The sequence below is a fragment of the Hemiscyllium ocellatum genome, chromosome 43 (assembly GCF_020745735.1).
Source record: "Hemiscyllium ocellatum isolate sHemOce1 chromosome 43, sHemOce1.pat.X.cur, whole genome shotgun sequence".
Lineage (NCBI taxonomy): Eukaryota > Metazoa > Chordata > Chondrichthyes > Orectolobiformes > Hemiscylliidae > Hemiscyllium > Hemiscyllium ocellatum.
In genome coordinates, this window is record NC_083443.1 from 29,322,465 (window position 1) to 29,348,107 (window position 25,643).

The 25,643-nt window shown below is 41.9% G+C and overlaps 1 protein-coding gene across 10 annotated transcripts in view; it reads left to right on the forward strand.

Annotated features, from left to right (window-relative positions):
* Positions 1 to 25,643, forward strand: part of micu1 (mitochondrial calcium uptake 1) — a 109,614-nt gene that overhangs the window by 30,242 nt on the left and 53,729 nt on the right. For all 10 annotated transcript variants that reach the window (XM_060854247.1, XM_060854253.1, XM_060854255.1 and 7 more), the window contains 2 exons: positions 8,482 to 8,638; positions 21,383 to 21,545. In XM_060854247.1, coding sequence (XP_060710230.1) covers positions 8,482 to 8,638; positions 21,383 to 21,545 — 320 coding nt within the window. The remainder of the gene's footprint in view (positions 1 to 8,481; positions 8,639 to 21,382; positions 21,546 to 25,643) is intronic.

Here is a 25,643-nt window from a genome sequence, read left to right on the forward strand (position 1 = left end):
TCAAATCACGGACCCACAAGTGAGAAAAGCAATTGTTCATCTAAAATATGATGTTTATTTGGTATACCGCATGGAATACTAGCTGAGTTATTTGAGGCACAGCAGTTTTACTTGTTGGTTTACTATTTCAAGGCACTTACTACATTGAGAGGGCTGAAAATGGTTTGACTATTCGGCAATATCAATTGTAGAAATGTCTGATTTCAATATCTCTCTGAAATGCATGCATCCGACATTCATTTCGAATTGATATGGGGCAAGAGTGCTAAAATGAAGCTGAAATAATAAAACATAAAGTTCCTTTATACCTGTGCATTGGCCTTTTATCTAGATTGTATCCAGTCACATAATTATAGAATCTTATGCTTATGCATGCATTTCCCACTTCAGTTTTCACAGGAGTTTGAATTATGATTATGGCCACTTTCTCCAATTCATTCATATTATATCCATTAGTAAAGTTCTGTTTTTTGTACCACACTGAGCTACAGCTACATATAAAGAGTAGCACACCGAATTATGGAGCAATTTTTGAACCTCTTGAACAAATTTGTTATTTTAAACCCAGTTTCAATCTTTGTACTTGAGCAATCAAAGCATTTAATTCGGTAGTTTTCTAAACCTTTTCCCACATCTGTTATGTGTTTTATCAGGCAAAATTGACCTCTCTTGCCTTTCCAGCAAAGAGTGCTGAGGATTAGCTGCCAAAAACATTCCGCACTTGGTTTGTGTGGATGTGCCTGTCTCTATTTACATGTACGTTTTGCCTTACTTTCTCACATTCTGTTTTGTCCTACGTTTCTCATCAATGCACCAAGATAGGCCAACATGACTTTCAGAGCAAGCAGACAGAGGAAACTGATGCCATTAATCTGGTCTTGTTGTGAACTGAGGCAAAAAGCCAATTTCCTAATCCGCAGTCTCACCAGGCATCATAGTAGCTCCATCCAAGTACCGAAAGCTGCAGGGGTCCTGCTGAAGAGAAAGTCAGTGTTATGTCCTTTATGATGCATATGAACAACTGGGATACTGATGTGTCCTGCAATGGGTTTTAATAATAGTGAGGGAATTGGGATTTGAAATGTTGTCCAGATGTCGCTCAGCGGAATTTCATTACTAATTTCAGCTCTGAAGGATTTGATTGCTATGGTGTGTCTAAAGCATGTGCTGGTTACTTTTGAAGTGACTTGGTGCCATCATATAATGTCATTATCTTTCATAATAACCATAGACCCAATTGATGCTTAACAATCAATTGCAATGAAAGTACATTGGCTCACTCTCGATTAGAATTCATTCACTGATCGTTCTGTTCAAAATACTTAAGTTTCCATGACGTCCTTTCAGTATTTTACAATTTGATGGTGTTTGGAACATTACGTTATTGTCAATGCTGACAAATATTTTCAAATGTTTTAATGAATTAGCACTTCATTTCTTCAAAAGCTGTTTCATCAACCTTGTTGAAGGTTAGCAGTTTTTGTGATGGGAACAGTTTCACTGTGTAAAAACTGTCTGTATAAATAATGTTCGAAAAACTACTCTTAATGTTCTTTTTATAAGTGATTTTAGCCTCTTGACTGTGACTTCTTAAGAGGCGAAAGTGAGGACTGCAGATGCTGGAGATCAGAGTTAAGATTAAGTACTGGAAAAGCACAGCAGGTCAGGCAGCATCCGAGGAGCAGGAAAATCGATGTTTCGGGCAAAAACCTTTCATCAGGAATGAGGCAGGGAGCCTCCGGGGTGGAGAGATAAATGGAAGGGGGGTGGGGCTGGGGAGAAGGTAGCTAAGAGTAGCTTCAGGGTAGAGGACATGACCTGGGGGTTGCAGTGAGTGAGAGAGACTCACTAAGATCTTTGTAGAGAGAGGAGGAGAACTTCAAGGTAGGCATCCTTGCAAGAGGATTTTCCTGCTTCTCGGATGCTGCCTGACCTGCTGTGCTTTTCCAGTACCACTCTAATCTTGACTCTGTGATTTCTTAAGACCCTGTTCTAATTTCAGGAAATGAACACACTGTTTGAAAGGGAAGCACCAGTGTTTTTTGTTTGAATTCTTTGTGTGTGGTCATGATTGACAAAGGTGCCATTTATTGTCCTTAAGAAAACTGTAATAGCCTGTATTCATGAACCTTTATGATGATGATGAATGGCAAGTTCCAGAAAGAGACAGCAAGGTCTCTTGCTGGAACTTGCTAAGTTATGATGTGGATATAGACTCAGAGCACGATTTTCCTATGTCCTTCTCAGTGATAAAGGTCATTGACTTGGAAGGTGCTATTGTGTTTATAGAACAGTTGAAATAAAGTATGTGTAAATAAGCTATTTTTAAATTATTCATTCTCAGCATGTGAATATTGTTGGTAAGACTGTATTTATAGTCTGTCCCTGGTTACCCTGAAATAATTTTATGTAATTTTACTTGTCCATATCAAATGGCAATTCAGAATCAGTTATATTGTTGTGGATGTGGGCTGGAATCTCATATAGACCAGATCAATTAAAATTCGTAATCTGAAGGACTTGTTGGATCTTGTCGACAATCCAACAAGTTCATGGTCAATGATTTGTTGGCAAATGGACTCTCATAATGCTATTGCCATAGCAAATGCACCAACAAATGTTGATTGTCAATAAATTGGCAAACTTTGTTTAAACTTTAAACCAGGAAGGTTGACTCTGGTCAGATAGACTGAGAAATGAACCAGCGAATTGAAGAGAAATTTACAAACCAAACTATTTCCAACTTTAACTATTAAGTTTCAGGGAGAAATTGATCAAAGTATGTGATTTGGCCAGAAAGCCTTTGAAAAGTGTCTACAGATAATGGACATTAGAACAGATAAAAAGGCTAAAGCTCAACATGTTGTTTCTTGAGACCAAGTGTTAGTACGGTTATCTGTCTCTGGGGAATCAATTATAACAAGGTTCACCAGATCTTATCAAATCAAAAAAAAACTCCATGATGTGATTTATATAATGAGTACTCCAGATTGGAGGGGGGTGGGAAGGAAAAAACTGTTTTTATGTACCTATTTTTGTATACATGTTTATATATTAAAGAAATAACATGATAGTGAGGACATGCCACAACGGAACGAGGACATGCCACAACCCAAAGGACTGGCCACACTACCATACATCAAGAGCATTTCCGAACTGACAGCCAGACTACTACGACCACTAGGACTCATAACAGCACACAAACCAACAGCCACTCTCAGACAACAACTCACCAGAACGAAGGACCCGATACCCAGCATGAGCAAAACCAGTGTAGTGTCCAAAATCCCATGCAAGGACTGCACAAAACACTACATAGGACAAACAGGAAGACCGCTAACGATCCGCATCCATGAACACCAGCTAGCCACGAAATGACACGACCAGCTATCATTAGTAGCCATACACGCAGATGACAAGCAACATGAATTCAACTGGGACAACACTATTATTATAGGTCAAGTCAAACAGAGAACAGCCAGGGAATTCCTAGAGGCATTGCACTCATCCACAGATTCAATCAATAAGCACATCGACCTGGACCCAATATACCGACCACTGCAGCGGACAGCTGGAACTGACAACCGGAAGCGGCAGAGACAAACCACTATAAATGTCGAAGGAAATATCACAGAAGCACTTCACAGGAGGCTCCCAAGCACTGAGGATGTCACCTAGACAGGGGACGAAACGTCTGCAACACAAATTCCCAGCTCGGTGAACAGAACCACAACAACGAGCACCCAAGCTACAAATCTTCTCTCAAACTTTGAACAATATTATGGTGTTGGTCCACCTTGGGAAAGAGAGACTTTTGCCCAGTGTAGTGCATAGGGAAGCATAGAAATCAAGCTGACATTATGTGCTATAACAAAAACGATTTAAATTCTTTCACCTGCCTTGCACAGCATGGAATTCTTGTTGCAGATGTCATGCAAAGAAAATACAATTACACAACAAAGCATTGAATGTCATTAAAGGAGCATTTGACAGAAACAATTACCACATTGATGCAATTTGCAGGGTATGAAGCAAGTCTAAATGTGAGTTGTTTCCACAAGCAGCTTTGATAAATCCACTCTGTTCAACTTCGATTTTATGGCTGTGTTTGTATCTCTCTAATACCATGCTGATGCCTTTGGCTCATGACACGCAATTCTCACAATGATGCATCAACACTAATGATAAATGGTTGATATTATCCTCCAAATGAGCAGTAGGCCTAATCCCACATCTTGCGACATTTTGTTTCCCCTTCTATCAGCTGCCCAAAGTAATCTCTAGGATGACATGGCTTCTTAATGCTGATTATGTATTCCAACAGCAAACCACATCTGTGAAACCTGATACCAAGGGCTGCCAAATGCAGAGAATCTGATCACTCTGCAATGTTTTCTCCTTAATTTCAATTCCTTTTCATCCTTCATGTTCAGATGTAGGTTTTATTTTTTAGGTACTCTGCCATCTTGAGATGGATCACAGTGGTTTTCTTCAGGGCCTGTGCATTTTTGAAATAAGTATTTAATAAATAATAGCTGAAAATGTGTTGCTGGTTAAAGCACAGCAGGTTAGACAGCATCCAAGGAACAGGAAATTCAACATTTCGGGCCAGAGCCCTTCATCAGGAATGAGGAGTGTGTGCCAGGCAGGCTAAGATAAAAGGTAGGGAGGAGGGACTTGGGGGTCACATCTCCATCGCCCCTCCCCCAAGTCCCTCCTCCCTACCTTTTATCTTAGCCTGCCTGGCACACACTCCTCATTCCTGATGAAGGGCTCTGGCCCGAAACGTCGAATTTCCTGTTCCTTGGATGCTGCCTAACCTGCTGTGCTTTAACCAGCAACACATTTTCAGCTGTGATCTCCAGCATCTGCAGACCTCACTTTTTACTTTAATAAATAATACCCATGTATTTCTCATAGTGTTATTGCATTTCATTTGTAAAGTTGCCTGTTTATTTTATGCTTAAGTCCTCAGGGACTTTTGTTCAATTATCGTAAAAAAGCAACGTTGTATTCCTTAGATGCTCAGATTTCGTAACAAAACACAGAATTGTAAGGAGTAATCATTGAATAAACGAAAAATAGCATTACAATTTGACTATTTTAATTAGTGAAATAGGTGTCATAGAGATATATACAGCATGGAAACAGACCCTTCAGTCCAACCTGTCCATGCTGACCAGATCCCAACCCAATCTAGTCCCACCTGCCAGCACCCAGCCCATATCCCTCCAAACCCTTCCTATTCATATACCCATCCAAATGCCTCTTAAATGTTGCAATTGTACCAGACTCCACCACTTCCTCTGGCAGCTCATTCCATACACGTACCACCCGCTATGTAAAAAAGTTGCCCCGTAGATCTCTTTTATATCTTTCCCCTCTCTCCCTAAACATATGCCCTCTAGTTCTGGACTTCCCCCAACCCACAGAAAAGATTTTGCCTATTTATCCTATCCATGTCCCTCATAATTTTGTAAACCTCTATAAGGTCACCCCTCAGCCTCTGACACACCAGGGGGAAAACAGCCCCAGCCTGTTCAGCCTCTCCTTATAGCTCAAATCCTCCAACCCTGGCAACATCCTTGTAAATCTTTTCTGAACCCTTTCAAGTTTCACAACATCTTTCCAATAGGAAGGAGACTAGAATTGCACGCAATATTCCAACAGTGGCCTAACCAATGTCCTGTACAGCCGCAACATGACCTCCCAACTCCTGTACTCAATACTCTGACCAATAAAGCCTGATAATCCTTTGGCTCATGTCCTTATAGAGTTGTACAGCACTGAAACAGATCCTTCGGTCCAACTCGCCCATGCCAACCAGATATTCTAAATTAATCTAGTCTCATTTGCCAGGACTTAGCCCATATCCTTTTCAACCCTTCCTATTCATGTACCCATCCAGATTCCTTTTAAATGTTGTAATTGTACTAGTTTCTACTACTTTCTCTGGCAGCTCACTCCATGCACTTTTTGAATGAACTAATAATTTGTAGAGTTGTTGGGAAAAAACTAAATGTATTTTGTCTTGAGTCACAGCTGTTTAAAAAGAGATTTGTTGCTTGACTCATGAAAAGGTTTTATGTTTAATATTTGTGAATACAGTAATTTTTATTACCTTGTGTAGGCCACTAAAAGCTGAGAAGCAATGAGTTTCGAAACACCTTTCTTTGCTGTCGCCTTTCTTATGCTGCTAATTCTCATTATTTGATCTGTTAGTTAATATTTGCTGCTTAATACAGCACACTGGGTTTGAGGTTGTGCTTACAGTAAAATTGCTGAACCACATGTGAAGCAGGTAACTAGATTTCTCAGGAACATGCACAGTTTTAAAGCAAAGCACTCCACAATGGAGGCACTACTTGCCACATTCTCCAAGTAGTGGTGAACGTTTCATTCTGGGTGACTTCAGCAATTGCTGAACTGCTGCAAGTAGAATACAGAGGCAGCATGCTGTAGCCACTGTCGTCATTGCCTACCTTCGCTTTGGTTTGTCTGATTACTTGGTATCAAACTTTATAGCACATAGAAAGGAGTGTCCCCAGTTGAGCCTGTCATGGCTCACAGGACCAAGTAGACTGCCCTATCTCTCTGTCCTATCCCCATACTGAGCAGATATACATTCACTTCTCAAAGCTGTTATTGGCTTCTCTGTACTTTTATTTATGTTCTAACAGCCTTCTGTTTAAAATAAAATTCTCTTCATCCAGTCTTTTTTTCTTGTGGAAAGTCTATGCTTTTTATTTACTAACTTAGTTGTAAAAGGAAATTTCCTTTGTTTATTTATCTTAACAAAGCTCTGAATGATTTTATTGAATCTTCTAAGAACACCTCTGTTGCAGAGACCAGTGTCTTTAGTTTTTGCTAAGAGAGTTTGTGACTGTAAATGCTGTGTGTATTGTGAGGGCCTCAGCATTTTGTTTGCTGTCCTATTTGGAGATGAGGTGAACATTAAGAGGAGGTGATGAAGTATTGGTATTATCACAAGACTATTCATATAATTAACATACCTACAGTATGGAAGCAGACCCTCAGAGCATCACATCCAGACCCGTTCTCTTTCCCACCCCCCACCCCCTTCAAGGTATCCTTGTAACCCTGCAGTTTCCTGGATACCAGGGTCAATTTAGCATGACCGATCTATGTAACCTGCACATCTTTCGACTGTGGGAGAAAACCAGAGCACCTGGAGGAAACCCATGTGGATGTGGGGAGCACATGCAAACTTCACACAGATAGTCGCCCAAGGCTGGAATCGAACTCAAGCCCCTGACGCTGTGAGGCAGTAGTGCTAACCACTGAGTCATTGTCAAGCTTATTAATCCAGATACCCAGGTGATGTTATGAGGACCATGTTTGAATCCTGCTATGACAGATGATGGAATTTGAATTCAATATAAATATCTGGACTTAGGTTTCTTGACAATCAACAATGGTTTCATGTTCATCCGGAGACTCCTATCTGGTTCACTAATGTCCTTTAGGGTCTAGCCTACACGTGACTCCAGACACTTAACTGCGCCCTGGTGAATGAGACATGGCGATTAAATGCTGGCCTTGTCAGGCATACCCACAAACCATGAGGAAAAAATGTACAGGACAGTATAATTATTTCATCATCTTTCAATCAGGTACAGATGGATTTGTCAGTTAAATCTGATTGAAATCTGCATGATTGGTTGTCAGGGGACATGAATCATGAAGGCAAATTCACCTGTTCCATTCTTGTTTGCAGGAAACACGGCTTGAAGGTAAAGCTAGTCATGATGGACACAACATGCAATGTAAAATGGACTGTGCTACTCCATTTGTGGTTTCTCAGCAATATATTTGCACAATTCTGTGCACTAACAAAATAAAGTTACTGATCTAATGAAGACTGGTTAAGATGGATGACTATTCCTTGGGTTGGAAATAAGTGCTTAAAAAAATGTTTGTTGGAGACAGAAGAAGAAAATGACCAGGTTTGTGAAAGTGGACCTGAAGTTGGACTTGCCAGAGCTGGCAAAGCAAGGGAGAGCAGGTTGATCACAAAATCAAGGGGTCAAGGTATGGAAGGATGTGTAAGACCAAGCAAAGGTTGTAGTGGAAGGAAGGCTAGACTCTGAGAAGGGCTTTGAATTTAAACAACTTTGTCAAAACAGGTCTCTATGCCAATTTAAAAACCCTACTTATTCACAAGAAAAACTGAATACCTGTTAAAACAGTAATGTATTCAAAGGGTCTTGCAGGGTTGTTGTGTTGTGGGAATATGAGAGTTTTTTTTATATCAGGAGAATGAACAGATAGGCACATTGCTAACATTGGCGATGGGATTGTTGTAATGGTTCAGCTCTGAAAGTGTCTGCAGAGAAGTTTAAATGTGAAGAAACATTTGTTTGATGAATTTCCCCAGTGTCTATTGAAAAGATGTTGGAATTACAATTGTGGATTGTACAAAAATGCTTAAGCCTTTTACTTTTTGCATTTCCTTGTTAGAGCACATGCAGAGGGTGCTAACTCAGTGAAACGCACACCCAGAGATGACTGTTTAGGAGTTAAGGAGGATCAAGGTGATGAGAAAGCTGTGAAGTCACAGGAAGAGGAGGGACAGGCTGAAAAGAAGAAGAAGCGGAGGGGCTTTAGAGATCGAAAGGTATGTACCTGACTGGAACAAAACAGTAACTTTGGAATGTATGAATTAACATTAATGCAAATTCCATCCCCTGCAAGTTTTAGTTTGTGGTACAGATATATAAATACTGGTTCTGAACTAAATTTCTTCACTTCACAGAGTAAAGGTTATTTTGAGTTTGTTCGCAATAAACAAGAATAATATTTTTCTTGTGTACATTTAAGTAAGTTTTTAAGCGTAAAATATAAGCAAGGGAACATATTCTATTTAGTTAGGATTTGTCTGGCGAGTTCAGGTCTGTGATTAAGACATTCTGCACCATGAGGATAAATCTAGATGCTAGTGACAGTCTCGATGACTATGTGCCCAGGAAGTGCCTCCGAACAGGGGGGCTTAACCTGTAGGTTTTGGGGATTGAGTGGACTGGAGGGCACAACAGTGCATTCATGAGACTGAGAAGTTCATGGATGGCAGGTTTCAGGGCATGGTCACCCCACAGCTTAAGGAGTGCAGGTAGAGAGTGGAATGTTAACTGTTAGGACAGATGAAGGGGACCAGGCAGGTATTGAGGGATTCCCCAAATGTACCTTGCTCACAAACTATTTTTCAGCCTTGGAAAACAATGGATGTGATAGTTTTTTTTCTCTGTGGAGACCAGCCAGAACCAGGCCGACAGAATAGAAATTTATTGTCACGTGTACTTTTACACACCAAATGCAGTGAAAAGTTTTATGGGTCACCTCACCAAGGCACCTACATCAATGACAGAAGCCATGCATAATAATTAAGAAAAAAGTAAAATTAAGAGATGTTCATCGCAGTTCAGTTAACAGCTCCTGGGCTTGGAGGAAGTCAATGGAATATCCTGACGAAGTAGTGGGAACAAGACTCCTATTCCAGGATGGAATCACCACTCTTGGATGAGACATCCTGCCAGGTTGCTGGAACACCGAAGATGAAGAAGATCTCCACGTGGGTAAGAGCGAGCCAAGCTGGGACAAGACAGTCCTAACGGAATAAAACTGCCACATATGGAGAATACCGCACAGTACCAAGACCGCCACTCTCCTCCTTCAGGTGCACAGGCCCAGCTGTGAACCAGGAACATCAGGCTAGTCTGAGAGTCTGGGCCAGGGGAATTAGCCCAGGCTGGGGGAGACCCAACTGGTTCATCCCAATGTTGCTGTTGCTGTGGCTGGAGGGGGCCTCCTCTCTCAGCATGGCACTCTGGTCCAGCTGCATGGGGCATTGGTTTCAGAGAGAGATTGTGGAATGGCAATTTTACAGAATCCATTAATTAAGAAAGTAGATAGACACATCTGCGGGCACAGACTTTACTCCAGGATGGCAGGGCATTTGGAAGGGGATGAGTGATCAGCTGAAGTTTATGGTTCACATTGAGACAAATGACATTGGAGGAAAGAGAATTGAGGTCCTGCAAACCGACTTGATGGAATTAGGAAATTAGAAAGCAAGACTTCAAAGATAATAATTCCCGGATTAGTCCTGGTGCCACGCATTAGTGAGTATAAGAGTAGAAGGATAGATCAGATAAATGGTTGGCTGTGGAGATGGTGGAGGAGGGAGTTTTTAGATTCCACAGACATTGGTACCATTTCCAGAGAAGGTGAGACCTGTATAAGTTGCATAGGTTACCCCTGAACAGGAACCAGACCAACATCCTGGTTTCCTCTGGTCAATTTCAAATCAGACTGGCAAAGACAGTGATCAGTGTTCCCTATAGTATTTGCTCAGGCATACCCTCAGGAGCTCATGTTCAGTATCGACTTCCGAAACCAGAAGTCAGTGCCCCGATAGGTAAGCTGACGCCGCATAGCATAGTGGGAATGTCGGATGGTGACAAATAGTGGTCATGCACTAGCCTAATAATCCAGAATCAGAGGGTAAAGTTCTGGGGACCTGGGTTAAAATACCACAAGGAATACTTTTTTAATCAACATGCAGCAAGCCCAACAAGGGAAAGGGCATATAGAGATACCTAATATTTGGAAATGAGCCTGGGTGCGTGGAAGGTACATGTGAGAAGTGCATTTTGATGACAGTGACCATAACAGAGTTCGATTTAGGAAAGTTGTGGAAAAACTGAAGGATAAGCCAGGAGTAAAACCTCTAAACTGGGGAAAGGTTAATTTTACACATTAAGGTACAATTTGACCCAAGTGGATTGGGAGTAGCTTTTACAGATACAGCTGTAAAACCGTGTCAGAATAATGGGAGACATTCAAAAAAGAAACTGAGAGAACACAGCAAATATGATCCTGCAAAGAATGAAGGTGGAATCAAGACTGGAGGACCCTGGATGTCAAGGGATGTAAAGCATAGGGTTAAGACAGAAAGAGAAACTTGTGACAGATATGTTGGGTCAATACAGCAGTCTCTAAAATGAAAAATATGGAAAGAGCAGGAGGATCTTAGAAATTTGGAAAGTTAAGAGTCAAGGAGATAGAGTCCTAGAGAGATATGGCATGGAAACAGACTCTTCAGTCTAACTTGTCCATGCCGACCAGATATCCTAACCTAATCTAGTCCCATTTACCAGCACTTGGTCCATATCCCTCTAAACCCTTCCTATTCATCTCCCAATCCAAATGCCTTTTAAATGTTGTAATTGTACCAGCCTCCCCTACTTCCTCTGGCAGCTCATTCCATACATGCATCACACTCTGCATGAAAAAGTTGTCCCATAGGTCCCTTTTATATCTTTCCCCTCTTGCCCTAAACCTATGCCTTCTAGTTCTGACTCCCCCACCCCAGGAAATAGATTTTATCTATTTATCCTATCTGTGCCCCTCATGATTTTATAAACCTCTATAAGGTCACCCCTCAGCCTCTGACGCTCCAGGGCAAACAGCCCCAGCCTGTTCAGCCTCTCCCTATAGCTCAAATCCTCCAACCCTGGCAACATCCTTGTAAGTAAAAAGTGAGGTCTGCAGATGCTGGAGATCAGAGCTGAAAATGTGTTACTGGTTAAAGTGCAGCAGGTCAGGCAGCATCCAAGGAACAGGAAATTCGACGTTTCGGGCATAAGCCCTTCATCCTGATGAAGGGCTTATGCCCGAAACGTCGAATTTCCTGTGCCTTGGATGCTGCCTGACCTGCTGCACTTTAACCAGTAACACATTTTCAGCAACATCCTTGTAAATCTTGTCTGAACCCTTTCATATTTCGCAACCTCCTTCTGATAGCAAGGAGCTCAGAATTACCCACAATATTCCAAACGTGGCCTAACCAATGCCCTGTACAGCCACAACATGACCTCCAAACTCTTATACTCAATGCTCTGACCAGTATTGGAAAACTATCAAATGCTGCCTTCGCTGTTCTATCTACCTACAACTCTATTTTCAAGGAACTATGAACCTGCACTTCAAGGTCTCTTTCTTCAGCAGTATTCCCCAGGACCTTACCATTAAGTGTATAAGTCTTGGTCTGATTTGCTTTTCCAAAATGCAGCACCTCCACATTAGGTAAATTAAACATCATCTACCACTCCTTAGCCTACTGGCCTATTTGATCAAGATCCCATTGTAATCTGAGGTAGCCTCCTTCGCTGTCCACTACACCTCCAATTTTGGTGTCATCTGCAAACTTGCTAACTGTACCTCCTATGTTCACATCCAAAGTATTTACGTGAATGATGAAAAGTAGTGGATCCAGCCCCGATCCTTGTGGCACTCCACTGGTCAGAAGCCTCCAATCTGAAAAGCAACCCTCCACCACCCCACTCTGTCTTCTACCTTTTGAGCTAGTTCTGTATCCAAATGGTTGTTCTCCCTGTATTCCAAGAGATCTAATTGCGAACTAATGAGATACCTTGTCGAACGCTTACTGAAGTCCATATCGATCACATCTACTGCTCTGCCCTCATAAATCCTCTTTGTTACTTGTTCAAAAAACTCAATCAAGTTTGTGAGGCATGATTTCACATGCACAAAGCCATGCTGACTATCCCTAATCATCCTTTGCCTTTCCAAATACATCTGAATCCTGTCCCTCATGGGAGAGCACTGAGAACTAGAATAAAGGGAATCCCTAAGGGTTATTTAATACATATAAAGTGCAAGAGCATAACTATAGAAAGAGTAGGACCCACTATTGTCTATTGAGGTAATCTGTGTGTAGCTCCAGAAGATATTGGCACAGTTCTCGATTTTATAAAAAATTAAAGAGGTAAAAATTAGAATACAGAGAAAGCTACTTGGAAATATATAAACAAATCATACAGTCTGTAGAGGTGTTTTTAAAAAAGATAAAGGCAATGTTTGACCTGGAGGGAGTGTATCTGAGAAATTTACCATTGAAAATAAGGAAATGGTCTTTATTATAGAAGGTATAAGTAATATCCCAGAAATAGATAATAGTCAGGAAGTGAAAGTGAGTGAGGAACTTGAGAAAATTACATATCATTAGTGAAATGACACTCAGCAAGTTGTTGGAGTTGCTGGCTAATATGTACCCTGGTTATAATGGACTTCATCTTACGGTCTTAAAAGGCTAGTGAGATATTTGATGCATTGGTTTTAGTGTTCCACAAGCTAAACGAAAGTAGATGTGGAAAAGATCTTTCCTTTTGTGGGAAAATCTAGAACTAGGAGTCACTGTTTCAAAATAAGGGGTTGCCCATTCAAGACAGAGAGGAAACTTCTTTTTCCTCGTAGAGTGGACGCAATGGCCTAGTTTTTGTTATTTGACTAGCAAGCCGAGACCCTGGTATGTTCTTGGAACCTGGTTTTGAATCCTGCAGATGTTGGAATTTGAATTCAATAAAAATCTGGAATTAAGAGTCTAATCATTATGAAAATGCAACTGTTGTCAGTGGATTTATTACGGATATTTAGTGCGCTTGTGTGTGGGGGCGGTCTTGTCCTGCAAATTTGATTAGGCTTTTTGAGGAAATGACAAAGATTATTAATGAGAGTAGGACAATTGATGTTGTCTACATGGACTTTACTAAAGTATTTGACAAGGTCCCTTACAGTAGGCTGGTTCCAGATGATTAAGTCACTTGGGATCCACGGTGAGTCAGTAAGTTGGATACAAAATTAGCTTTTTCATAGAAGAGAGAGGGTAGTTGTGGAGAGGTGCCTTTCTCCCTGGAGGTTTGTGACCAGAGATGAACCAAAAGAGTTAGTGCTGGGACCTCTATCGTTTGTAATGTACAATGATTTGTTTGAATGTAGCTGTTCCTGATGCATGCATTTGCAGAATACATGAAAATTGGAGGAGTTATGGATAATGGCGAAGGTTATCAAACAATACAGGATATAGAGCTGGAAATGTGTTGCTGGAAAAGTGCAGCAGGTCAGGCAGCATCCAAGGAGCAGGAGAATCGATGTTTCGGGCATGAGCCCTTCTTCAGGAAACAGGAATACAGGATATAGGTAAGTTGGAAAATTGGGTAGAGGAATGGCAGATAGAGTTTAATCCAGACAAGTATGAGATGATGCATTTGGGAAGTCAAATGCAAGAGGAAAGTATAGAGTAAATGGCAGGACCCTTAGGACCACTGATACAGAGGGATCTTCAGTCTATTCAGTCAATATGAGTTGGCTATTGATCATCAAAACTAAGCCTGATATAATCGTCTCCCACTATCAAAACTCATACTTTGCAGTATAGGTTTCTGGATGTGATCAGGAAAATAAATACTAGTTGATTTATTTTCCCCTACTTTTTTAAATCAGGGGTTTGATGTTATCATCATGTTCAAATCTTTGTCACTATCCAGTCTTTTTCCTAAAAATGTACCTTCAGTTCAAAGTCAGGTTCAACTGTCTCATTGTTTTCTCAATGAGACCATCAAAGATTAGATTACATTAGATTCCCTACAGTATGGAAACAGGCCCTTCGGCCCATCAAGTCCACACTGACCCTCCGAAGAGTAACCAACCCAGACTTGGTCCCATGCATTTAACCCTGGCTAAGCCACCTAACACATGGCCAATTCACCTGATCCACACATCTTTGGATTGTGGGAGGAAACTGGAGCAACTGGAGGAAACCCATGCAGAGACAGGAAGAAAATGCGAACTCCATACAGACAGTTGCCCGAGGTGAGAATCGAACCTGGGTCCCTGACGTTGTGAGGCAGCAGTGTTAACCATTGAGCCGCCGTGCCACCCTGTACACCTGAAAACACAGTTGAGAAGGAAGAGGATCTATGTTTGCTAATGACTTGAATGACAATGTTGCAACTCTCCAAGAAAGCCGTGCCCATGAATCTGCTTGTATTCAAACACAAGTTGTTCTGTTGTGGAAGTGAATTGTAGCAAGTGCCATCAATGGTGATAGGATTAGTTAATTTATTGTGATCTGAGATTGCATTGTGGTATCACTATTATGCAGTTTAAAATGCTGCAAATATAACAATCTCTTTCAAGCCTAGACATCACAAGAACTCATTTTTCTCTCATTGCCTCTGGTTCCTTTATGAATTCTGTTAAGCTGTGTCCCCTGGTGACTGAAAACAGTTTGTGCTTATTTATTACATTGAAACCATTCGTGATTGTATGAAATCGGCTTTTTACCTTCTCAGAGGATAACAGCCTCAACTTCTCCAGTCTCTCCACATTAGCAATGCCATTTCTGAAAATCTTTTGTCACTCTCTCCATGGCCTTGACGTGCTTCCTGAAACGTAATGCCCAAAATTGAACACACTACCTCTGTTAAAACCAATTAAGTGTTTAAACAATGTGATGCAATTATTTCTAACATTAAGTTCTTTCAGAGTTGTTGTATTGTGACTGTCATGACAGAAATCGTATAGTTACCTTTTTCTCCTGGCACATGTACTTTTTTTTACAGGTACATGTAAAAAAGTATAGAGAATAAAGTCTCTATACAGAATCATAGATTTCTGTAGTACCTAAGATGGCCATTCAACCAAGACCTACCAAGTTTGTCCCATTCTCCAGCCCTATTTCCGTAGACCTCAACATTTGTTTTAAAGTTATTAATTAATTAAGTGTCAATTGTCAATTGTGGAAGAGTTCCAAGCTTCTACCCTTGTGTGTACTTCCATTTGGTCATTTCATTCCTGAAAGGTTTTGCTCTTATTTTTCAGATAATGTTCCCTAATCTTAGACTCCCCAACTTAGCAAAAATGTTTTTTCCCAATTTTCCTTCTGTTTTCCATAACAATTAAATGAGTACAGATGTTTGTTGCATATATATAAACAAGCTGACTTACATCCACTTTAAAGCATAACTTACAGCAGAAGTAGAGAATGGTTTATAGAATTCAGCCATGTGCTCCACCCTGTTCATGCTTTTTCTTTGCACGGCATTCAAAACTAATCCCACAGACCTATTTTCTGCCTCTACCTTTGAATCGCCTGCATTGAATATTTATCCATTTTTTTTTCCTTGAGAGAAATGGTCTCTGACTCAGCCATTCCCATAACAATGCTTCCTCATGCTCCATTAATATAACTGCATGAAGAAAACTGATCATTTTATCTTAGCTCTTCGTTATATAGTTTTAAGATGGACATTTCTGCATTTTCTAAGGGGAGGTGCGCATCACTGTCTTGCCAACATTTATTGCCCATCCCTCGTTGCATTTGACACGGTGGTGATGAGTTGCCTTCTTGCACCATTATAGTCCACCTGCTGTAAATAGACCCACAATGCTATTAGGGCGGAAGTAGCAAAATTCTGACACAATGAAGGAAACGGCGATGTATTTCCAAGTCAGGATGGTCAGTGGCATGAAAGGGAACTTACAGTTGGTGATGTTCTGCTTTGAGATGGAAGTAGTAGTGTATTTGGAAGGTGCTGTCTAAGGAGCCTTGATTTATTTCTGCAGTGCCTCTTGCATCGTTGATATCTACAATCAAAGTCAATAGGATAGATAGATGAAAGTTTCAAAATCCATTATACCTTTCACAAACTTAGGATGTCTCAAAACACCTTATGTAAAACGAAGAACCTATCTTCAAAGTGGTGTCACTATTTTAACACGGGGAACGCAGCAATCATTAACCAAACAGCAAGATTTCATAAAACCACAAATAGCAATGATGTAATAACTAGGAAATCTGCTTTTGTGTTGCTGGTTGAGGAATAAATATTGGCCAGAGAATTGCCTAAACCTCCATTCAATTTCTTAGACCTCTACTCCACTGAAAATTGTCCCAACATTTATTGCAGTGACAAAGAAAAAGGACTGCTAACCATGAGGGTATGTGCATATAGGATATTATCTTGGATGTAAGCATGAAGAGGTAAAATAAGTATTTTAAAAATCTGCATTCAGTCCACATCTCTGTGAGGAGAAACATCATTGAAACTCCAGTGTAATCTGCAGAAAGCTTCAAGAATTGCCTCACGACAGGATCACATTATAATAGCAAACTGCTGATAAGTCAGAGAGTGTGTTGCTTTGCAGTGACAGCAGTCCAATACTGTGCAGTGTGCAATGTTTTATTCTGCTGCTCATATGGTGCTATGTTCAATGTAAGCAGACACGATCACAAAGACTATTTGTTTTTAATGATTCAAGGACGGTGACAGATTAATTGCTGTTGCTGATCAAACTTTGTGCATTGATGGGTGTTGGTAAATTGGTGGCTCCAGGCAGCATGAAAGCTGTATAAAATGTTCAGAGTTTTATTTTATAACTTGACATTTTGAAGTGTGATGAATCCATAGGTGTAAGATGTTAAAATTAGCACCACTCTGTATGAATCCTTAAGCACATATATATTAAATTTACTGCAACAAATATACTAAGTTAGTGGAGAGATTCACTCTATTGATTTTAATATTTGTGTAGTTGTTGGTTAGTTATTAGATTACAAGTATTTGTACAGTACCAACTCAAAAAGTTACACTATCAGTATAAAATCGCAGTGAGGTTTTCTGTCATTTTGATGAAAAATATTTGTCTCTGCATGGACCAGCATATGAATTAAGAATGGGGTAAGTCTTCTGCCACTTGAGCCTGTTCCATTCAATAAGGTGAGAAGAGTGGGCATGCAATGAGCCCTGAGGCAGAGAGTCAGTATCAGCTAAAAGAGCAGGCAAACTGACGACTCTGAGACAGGGAGCCAGCAGAACCTGGAGCAATGGGTGACCGGAGGAGCCGAGACAGGGAGCCAGCAGGACCTGGAGCAGTGGGTGGCCGGAGGAGCCGAGGCAGGGAGCCAGCAGGACCTGGAGCAGTGGGTGGCCGGAGGAGCCAAGGCAGGGAGCCAGCAGGACCTGGAGCAGTGGGTGGCCGGAGGAGCCGAGGCAGGGAGCCAGCAGGACCTGGAGCAGTGGGTGGCCGGAGGAGCCGAGGCAGGGAGCCAGCAGGACCTGGAGCAGTGGGTGGCCGGAGGAGCCGAGGCAGGGAGCCAGCAGGACCTGGAGCAGTGGGTGGCCGGAGGAGCCGAGGCAGGGAGCCAGCAGGACCTGGAGCAGTGGGTGGCTAGAGGAGTTGAGACCCAAGGAGTTACATGGAGGAGCAGGCGAAGTGAGGAGCAAGAGACAGGCAGAAAGCATCACTGAGAGGAGGAGAAAGTGAGCTGAGGACCGAGATGGGCAGTGAACAGAAGGACCCGATGACAGGCAATCAGAGACAGAGCTCAGTTTATTAGAGTGATTTGGAATTAGTATTTGCTGAGCTACAGAGAAAGGCTCTTGCTGTTTAATGAGTCACTGATTGATGTTTTTCCAATTGTTTTCTGCTCTTAAACTTTTAACACAGAATTCAAATTTATGGTAAAATTAACGAAACATATAAAAGGCAATGTAAGCAGTGAATAATGTAAGAAATTATAATTCATTCAGGATGACAATTTAATTGATGTGTCAAGGTTACAGGATGTGGAAGCTCATGCATAACATTGTGATCCAGGGCCGTTTGCAGCGAGTCATAGAGATGTACAGCACAGAAACAGACCTTTCTGTCCAACCGGTCCATGCCAACCAGATATCCCAACCCAATCTAGTCTCACCTGCCAGCACCCAACTCATATCCCTCCAAACCCTTCCTATTCATATACCCATCCAAATGCCTCTTAAATGTTGCAATTGTACCAGCCTCCACCAGATCCTCTGGCAGCTCATTCCATACACGTACCACCCTCTCTGTGAAAAAGTAGCCCCTTAGGTCTCTTTTATATCTTTCCCCTCTCACCCTAAACCTATGTCCTGTAGTTCTGGATTCCCCGACCCCAGGGAAAAGACCTTGTCTATTTATCCTATCCATGCTCCTCATAATTTTGTAAACCTCTATTCGGTCACCCCTCAGCCTCCAACGCACCAGGGAAAACAGCTCCAGCCTGTTCAGCCTATCCCTATAGCTCAAATCCTCCAAACCTTGCAGCATCCTTGTAAATCTTTCTGAACCCTTTCAAGTTTCACAACATCTTTCTGATAGGAAGGAGACCAGTATTGCATGCAATATTCCAACAGTGGGCTAACCAATGACCTGTCCAGCCACAACATGACCTCCCAACTCCTGTACTCAATACGCTGACCAATAAACAGAAGCATACCAAACACCATCTTCACTATCCTGCGACTTCACTTTCAAGGAGCTATGAACCTGCACTCCAAGGTCTCTTTGTTCAGCAACACTCCCTGGGACCTTACCATTAAGTGTATAAGTCCTGCTAAGATTTGCTTTCCCAAAATGCAGCACCTCACATTTATCTAAATTAAACTCCATCTGCCACTTTTCAGCCCATTGGCCCATCTGGTCAAGATTCTGTTGTAATCTGAGGTAACCACCTTTGCTGTCCACTATACCTCCAATTTTGGTTTCATCTGCAAACTTACTAACTGTATCTCTTATGCTCGCATCCAAATCATTTATGTAAATGATGAAAAGTAGAGGACCCAGCACTGATCCTTGTGGCACTCCACTGGTCACAGGTGTCCAGTCTGTAACCACCACCCTCTGTCTTCTACCTTTGAACCAGTTCTGTATCCAAATGGCTAGTTCTCCCTGTATTCTGTGAGATATAACCTTGCTAACCAGTCTCCCATGGGGAACCTTGTCGAAAGCTTTACTAAAGTCCATATGTTTGAAGTTCATGCAGCTTTGGCTCCAAGTTTGAGCTCAAGGCTGAACTATGACATTGTGACACATCAGGGGAGGAGGACATTTGATTGGACTCATTGTGCTGGGAGACAGTCACACTACTTAAGGCTAGGGTCACAGATATGGTCAGTGGTCGAGGACAGGAGGGGGTGACTCTGGGTGAAGCTAGTAGGTGGACCCAGACCCAGCGGTCTTCCTGTAGGTTTGAGTTCTCTCAGCCTGTTTGGATGACAGGAGAGAGGAGGTGGAGGTAAATGAATAGACAGACCATGGAGCCATGATATAAGTGGCAAGAAGAGTAACGAAGGGATGTAATTGTAGATAATGGTGTGGTGAGGGGGATTGACAACTTTTTCTGTAGCAAAGAGTGAGAGTTTGGAGGGTTGTGTTGCCTCTGTAGTGATACTATTCAGGAACAGAGTCACAGAATAGTTTGTGTAGAAGGAGGCCATTCGGCCTATTGTGCCTACACTGGTTCTGTTACCTAGTCCTGATCTTTTACCTTATCCCGATATCCCTTAGACCATTGCTATCCAAGTAACCATCCAATGTTCCTCTTGAGTGCCTCAATTGAACCTCCCTCCATCACATGTCCAGGCATTGCTTCACAGACCCTAACTGTGTGAAAATTTTTTTCTCACATCAGTCTTACTTTTCTTGCATTAAACGTGAAATCCATGCCCTTTCATTCTTTTTTCGTTTATGAGCAAGAATAGCCTCTCCCTACCTATCTAGCTTGCTCATTTCAAATCTCCTCTAAGCCTTCTTCGAGCTGGTCAGGAGCTTGCATTGGGTGTGGGGGAAAATATGGGTCCCGACTTCCCCATGACATCACCACAAAACAGGCAATGCAAAATGTCTACATTCAGCCACTAAGTCTACCCACAATGCTTCAAATTGGCCAAACCAGCCACCCCAGACATTGCATGTACCTCAGAACATGACTCTTCCAGCCCCAGACCAAGAGAATATACTTCTTCAGATTAACTGATAATGAGGTTTCCACTCCGCTATAGCCCAGCACTTCCAATGTCCTTAGGGCACAGCTGCTCCCACTAGGTGTCAAGCCTTCACAAAGGGTACCCAGACAAGGAAGCACCAAAGGTACTTCACTTGCCTCCTCAACAATACGAACACATTGATACCAGGATGAAACCCACTAACACCTATACCAGCCAAGGATCGGAATCTCCTGAGTCAATTAAGAAACTCATTGTCAGACACTTGACACTTGAATCGTTTCAACGAATGAACTTTATTTCTCTTTGTCGTACAACGCACACCATTGTCTCATAACTCACATTTCATCGTTGTAAGGGTATAAAACTCCACTGTATCCTTTCTTCGGGGAAGAAGCTATGGTTCCTTCGGAACAGCCTGTCAGTGACTGTTTCTTCCATCAGGTCTCTTCCTTGACATCGCTGTTTGTTAAATAAATCCTTGTCAGTTCTCACTCCGATCTGTGTATTTGTGATCTCTGATTAATTGGGCTAAATTTTCTGTCAGGGAGGATCCAGTTGTTGAGATCCATGTAAAAGGATTCCTGATAAAGAGCTCTCCTGCTGCCTGACCGGCTATGCTTTTCCAGCACCACGCATTCGGACTCTGATCTCCAGTATCTGCCGACCTCACTAAGATATCTACCACAGCACCCTACTGTTCTCCCAGATGAGAGGGACTCAATAATAATTCTTCTTATCTTTATTTTCAGGTCATGGAATATGAGAACCGAATTCGTGCTTACTCCACTCCAGACAAAATCTTCCGATACTTTGCCACATTGAAAATCATCAATGAGAATGGAGATTCCGAAGTATTCATGACACCCCAAGATTTTGTGCGATCAATCACGCCAAATGAAAAGCAACCAGAGAGTGAGTGAAAAATTGCTATGCAATTAGTATTTAAGTTAGTCAGTTAACTTTGTAATTAAATGTTCTCCATGTGTATCAACTCTCCTTCCTGTCTGCCACTTACACACTTTTACTGAATAAAGGAAAACGTACCAAACGCCTCCTTCACTATCTGATTTACCTGCGGCTCCACTTTCAAGGAACTGTGAACCTGCACGCCATGGTCTCTTTGTTCAGCAACACTCCCCATAACCTGACCATTAATTGTATAATCCTGTCCTGATTTGTTTTTCCAAAATGCAGCACCTCCCATTTATCTAAGTTAAACAGAACAAGATCGCCAGTGACTCTTCTAAATCCAGGCCCGTTGTTTCCTGAAAAGTTAATGTTTTACTCTCCACAAATCAGTTAAGTAAATCTTCTGTGAAGAGATTCAAATGTAATCCTATGCTACTTTTAGATTAGATTAGATTCTCTACAGTATGGAAACAGGCCCTTTGGCCCAACTAGTCCACATCGACCCTCCAAAGAGTAACCCACCTAGACCCATTTCCCTACCCTATATTTACCCCAGACTAATGTACTTAACACTATGGGCAATTTAGCATGGCCAATTGAGCTGACCTGCACATGCTTGGACTGTGGGAGGAAACTGGAGCACCCAGAGGAAACTCATGTAGACATGGAGAGAATGTGCAAACTCCAGACAGAGTCCCTAGAGGCTGGAATAGAACCCGCGTCCCTGGTGCTGTGAGGCAGCAGTGCTAACCACTGAGCTACCATGCTGCTCTTTCTTAAGTAAGGAGAGAAAACTCTCCAGATGTGGCCTCACCAATGCCTTGTATACCTGTACTGAAACTTCCCTATTCTTATATTCATTCCTGTTGAAGATGAAAGTAATAAAATAGATAAGGAAAACTAATGGATGGGGTGCATTTCAGAAGTGTTTTGATAAGATCCAACATAAGTTAGTAAACAAATAGGATCACATAAGATTGAAGATAATACACCAATACAGATTAATAATTGGTTGCAGGACAGAAAATAGAGTGGAAATAGAGTCATAGAGATGTACAGCACGGAAACAGACACTTTGGTCCAACTCATTCATGCCAACCTAATCTAGTCCCATTTGCCAGCACCTGGCCCATTTCCCTTCAAACCCTTCCTATTGATATACCCATCCAAATGCCTTTTAAATGTTGTAATTGTACCAGACTCCACCACTTCTGGCAGCTCATTCCATACACGTACCACTCTCTGCGTGAAAAAGTTACCCCTTAGGTCCCTTTTATATCTTTCCCCTCTCACCCTAAACCTATGCTGTCTAGGTCTGGACTCCCCCACCCCAGGGAACAGACCTTGACTATTTATCCTATCCATGCCCATTATGACTTTATAAATCTCTATAAGGTCACCCCCTCAGCCTCCGGTGCTCCAGGAAAAACAGCCCCAGCCTATTCAGCCTCTCCCTATAGCTCAAATCCTCCAATCCTGGCAACACCCTTGTAAATCTTTTTTGAACCCTTTCAAGTTTCGCAGCATCCTTCTGATAGGAAGGGGACCAGAATTACACACACTATTCCAAAAGTGGTCTAACCAATGCCCTTTCTGCCACAACATGACCTCCCGACTCCTATACTCAATACTCTGACCAATAAAGCAAAGCATACTAAACGCCACCTTCACTATCCTATCTACCTGCGATTCTACTTTCAAGGAACTATGAATCTGCACGTCAAGGTCTCTTTGTTCAGCAACACTCTCCAGGACCTTACCATTAAGTATACGTCCTGTTAAGATTTGCTTTTCAAAAATGCAGCACCTCTCATTTATCTAAATTAAATTCCCATCTGCCACTCCTCAGCCCATTAGCCCATCTGACCAAGATCCCATTGTACTCTGAGGTAACCTTTTTCGCTGTCCACTACACCTCCAATTTTGGTGTTATCTGCAAGCTTACTAACTGTAACTCCTCTATTCACATCCAAATTATTTATGTAAATGATGAAAAGTAGTGGTCCCAGCCCCCACTGGTCACAGGCCTCCAGTCTGAAAAGCAACCCTCCACCACCACCCTCTGTCTTCTACCTTCGAGCCAGTTCTGTATCCAAATGGCTAGTTCTTCCTGTAATCCATGTGATCTAATCTTGCTAACCAGAGGAACTTTGTCGATTGCCTTACTGAAGTCCATGTAGATCATGTCCACCACTCTGCCCTCATGAATCCTCTTTGTTACTTTTTCAAAAAAACTCAATCAAATTCGTGAGACATGATTTCCCACGCACAAAGCCATGTTGACTATCCTATTCAGTCCTTGCCTTTCCAAATACATGTAAATCCTGTCCCTCAGGATTCCCTCCACCAACTTGCCCACTATTAATGTCAGGCTCACCAGTCTATAGTTCCCTGGCTTTCCCTTACCATCTTTCTTAAATAGCCAACCCCCAGTCTTCTGGCACCCCACCTGTGACTATCGATGATACAAATATCTCGGCAATCACTTGCCTAGCTTCTCACAGAGTTCTAGGGTATGCCTGATCAGGGCCTGGGGATTTATCCACTTTTATGCATTTCAAGACATCCAGCACTTCCTCCTCTGTAGTTGGATATTTTTCAACAGGTTATCATATGTTTCCCTACATTCTATATCTTCCATAACCTTCTCCACAGTAAACACTGATGCAAAATACTCGTTAAGTATCTCCCCGCCTCCTGTGGCTGCATACATAGGCTTCCTTACTGATCTTTGGGCCCTATTCTCTCCCTAGTTACCCATTTATCCTTAATATTCATAAAACCGTTTGGATTCTCCTTAGCCCTCTTGGCCAAAGCTATCTCATGTCCCATTTTTGCCATCCTGATTTCCCTCTTAAGTAAACTCGCACTGCTTTTATACTCTTCTCAGGATTCACTCGCTCTCTCCTGTCTATATCTGACATATACTTCCTCCTTCTTCTTAACCAAAACCTCAATTTCTCTAGGCATCCAGCCTTCCCTCCACCTACCAGACTTTCCTTTCACCTTAACTGGAATATACTGTCTCTGGATTCTTGTTATCGCATTTCTGAAGGCTTCCCATTTTCCAGCTGTCCCTTTTATCTGCCATCTGTCCCCATCAACTTTTGAAAGTTCTTGCCCAATGCTGTCAAAAGCCTTCCTCCAATTTAGAACTTCAACTGTTAGATCTGGTCTATCCTTTTCTATCTCTATTTTAAAACTAATAGAATTATGGTCACTGACCCCAAGTGTTCCCCCACTGACACCTCAGTCACCTGCCCTGCCTTATTTCCCATGAGTAGGTCAAGTTTCGCACCTTCTGTAGTAGCTACATTCACACATTGAATCAGAAACGTTTCTTGTACACACTTAACACATTTCTCTCCATCTAATCCCTTAACATTATGACAGTCCCAGTCTATGTTTGGAAAGTTAAAATCCCCTACCATAACCACCCAGTTATTCTTATAGATAAATGAAATCTCCTGCCAAATTTGTTTCTCACTTTCCCACTGACTATTCGGGGATCTATAATGCAATCCCAATAAGGTGATCATCCCTCTCTTATATCTCAGTTCCACCCAAATACTTTTCGTGGATGTATTCCCAGGAATACCTTCCCTAAGTACAACAAAATGCTATCCCTTATCAAAAACGCCACTGTCCCTCCTTTCTCTCTTCGCCACCCCCCACCACCAACACCCATCCCCACTTTCTGTCCTTTCTGTGGCATTTGTATCCTGGAACATGAAGTTGCCAATCCTGTCCATACCTGAGTCACTTTTTTTTCTGTAATTGCTATGATATCCCAGTCCCATGTTCCTCCCCATGCCCTGAGTTCATCAGCCTTCCCTGTTCGGCCTCTTGCATTGAGTTAAATGCAGCTTAATTATCAGTCCTACTTTGTTCTCTGCTTTGTCCCTGTCTGCCCTGACAGTTGTGACACGTGGTACTGCAATGGTCAGTGCTTGAGCACAGCTATTCACAATTTCCGTCAGTAATTTGAAACGTGGGTACCGAATATTTTGTTTCAAAGTTTACTGCTAAGGCAAAAATAAGTGGGAATGTGAACTGTGAGAAGAAGGTGGTGTATTTTGTCCTTTTTTTTAATAAAGAAAG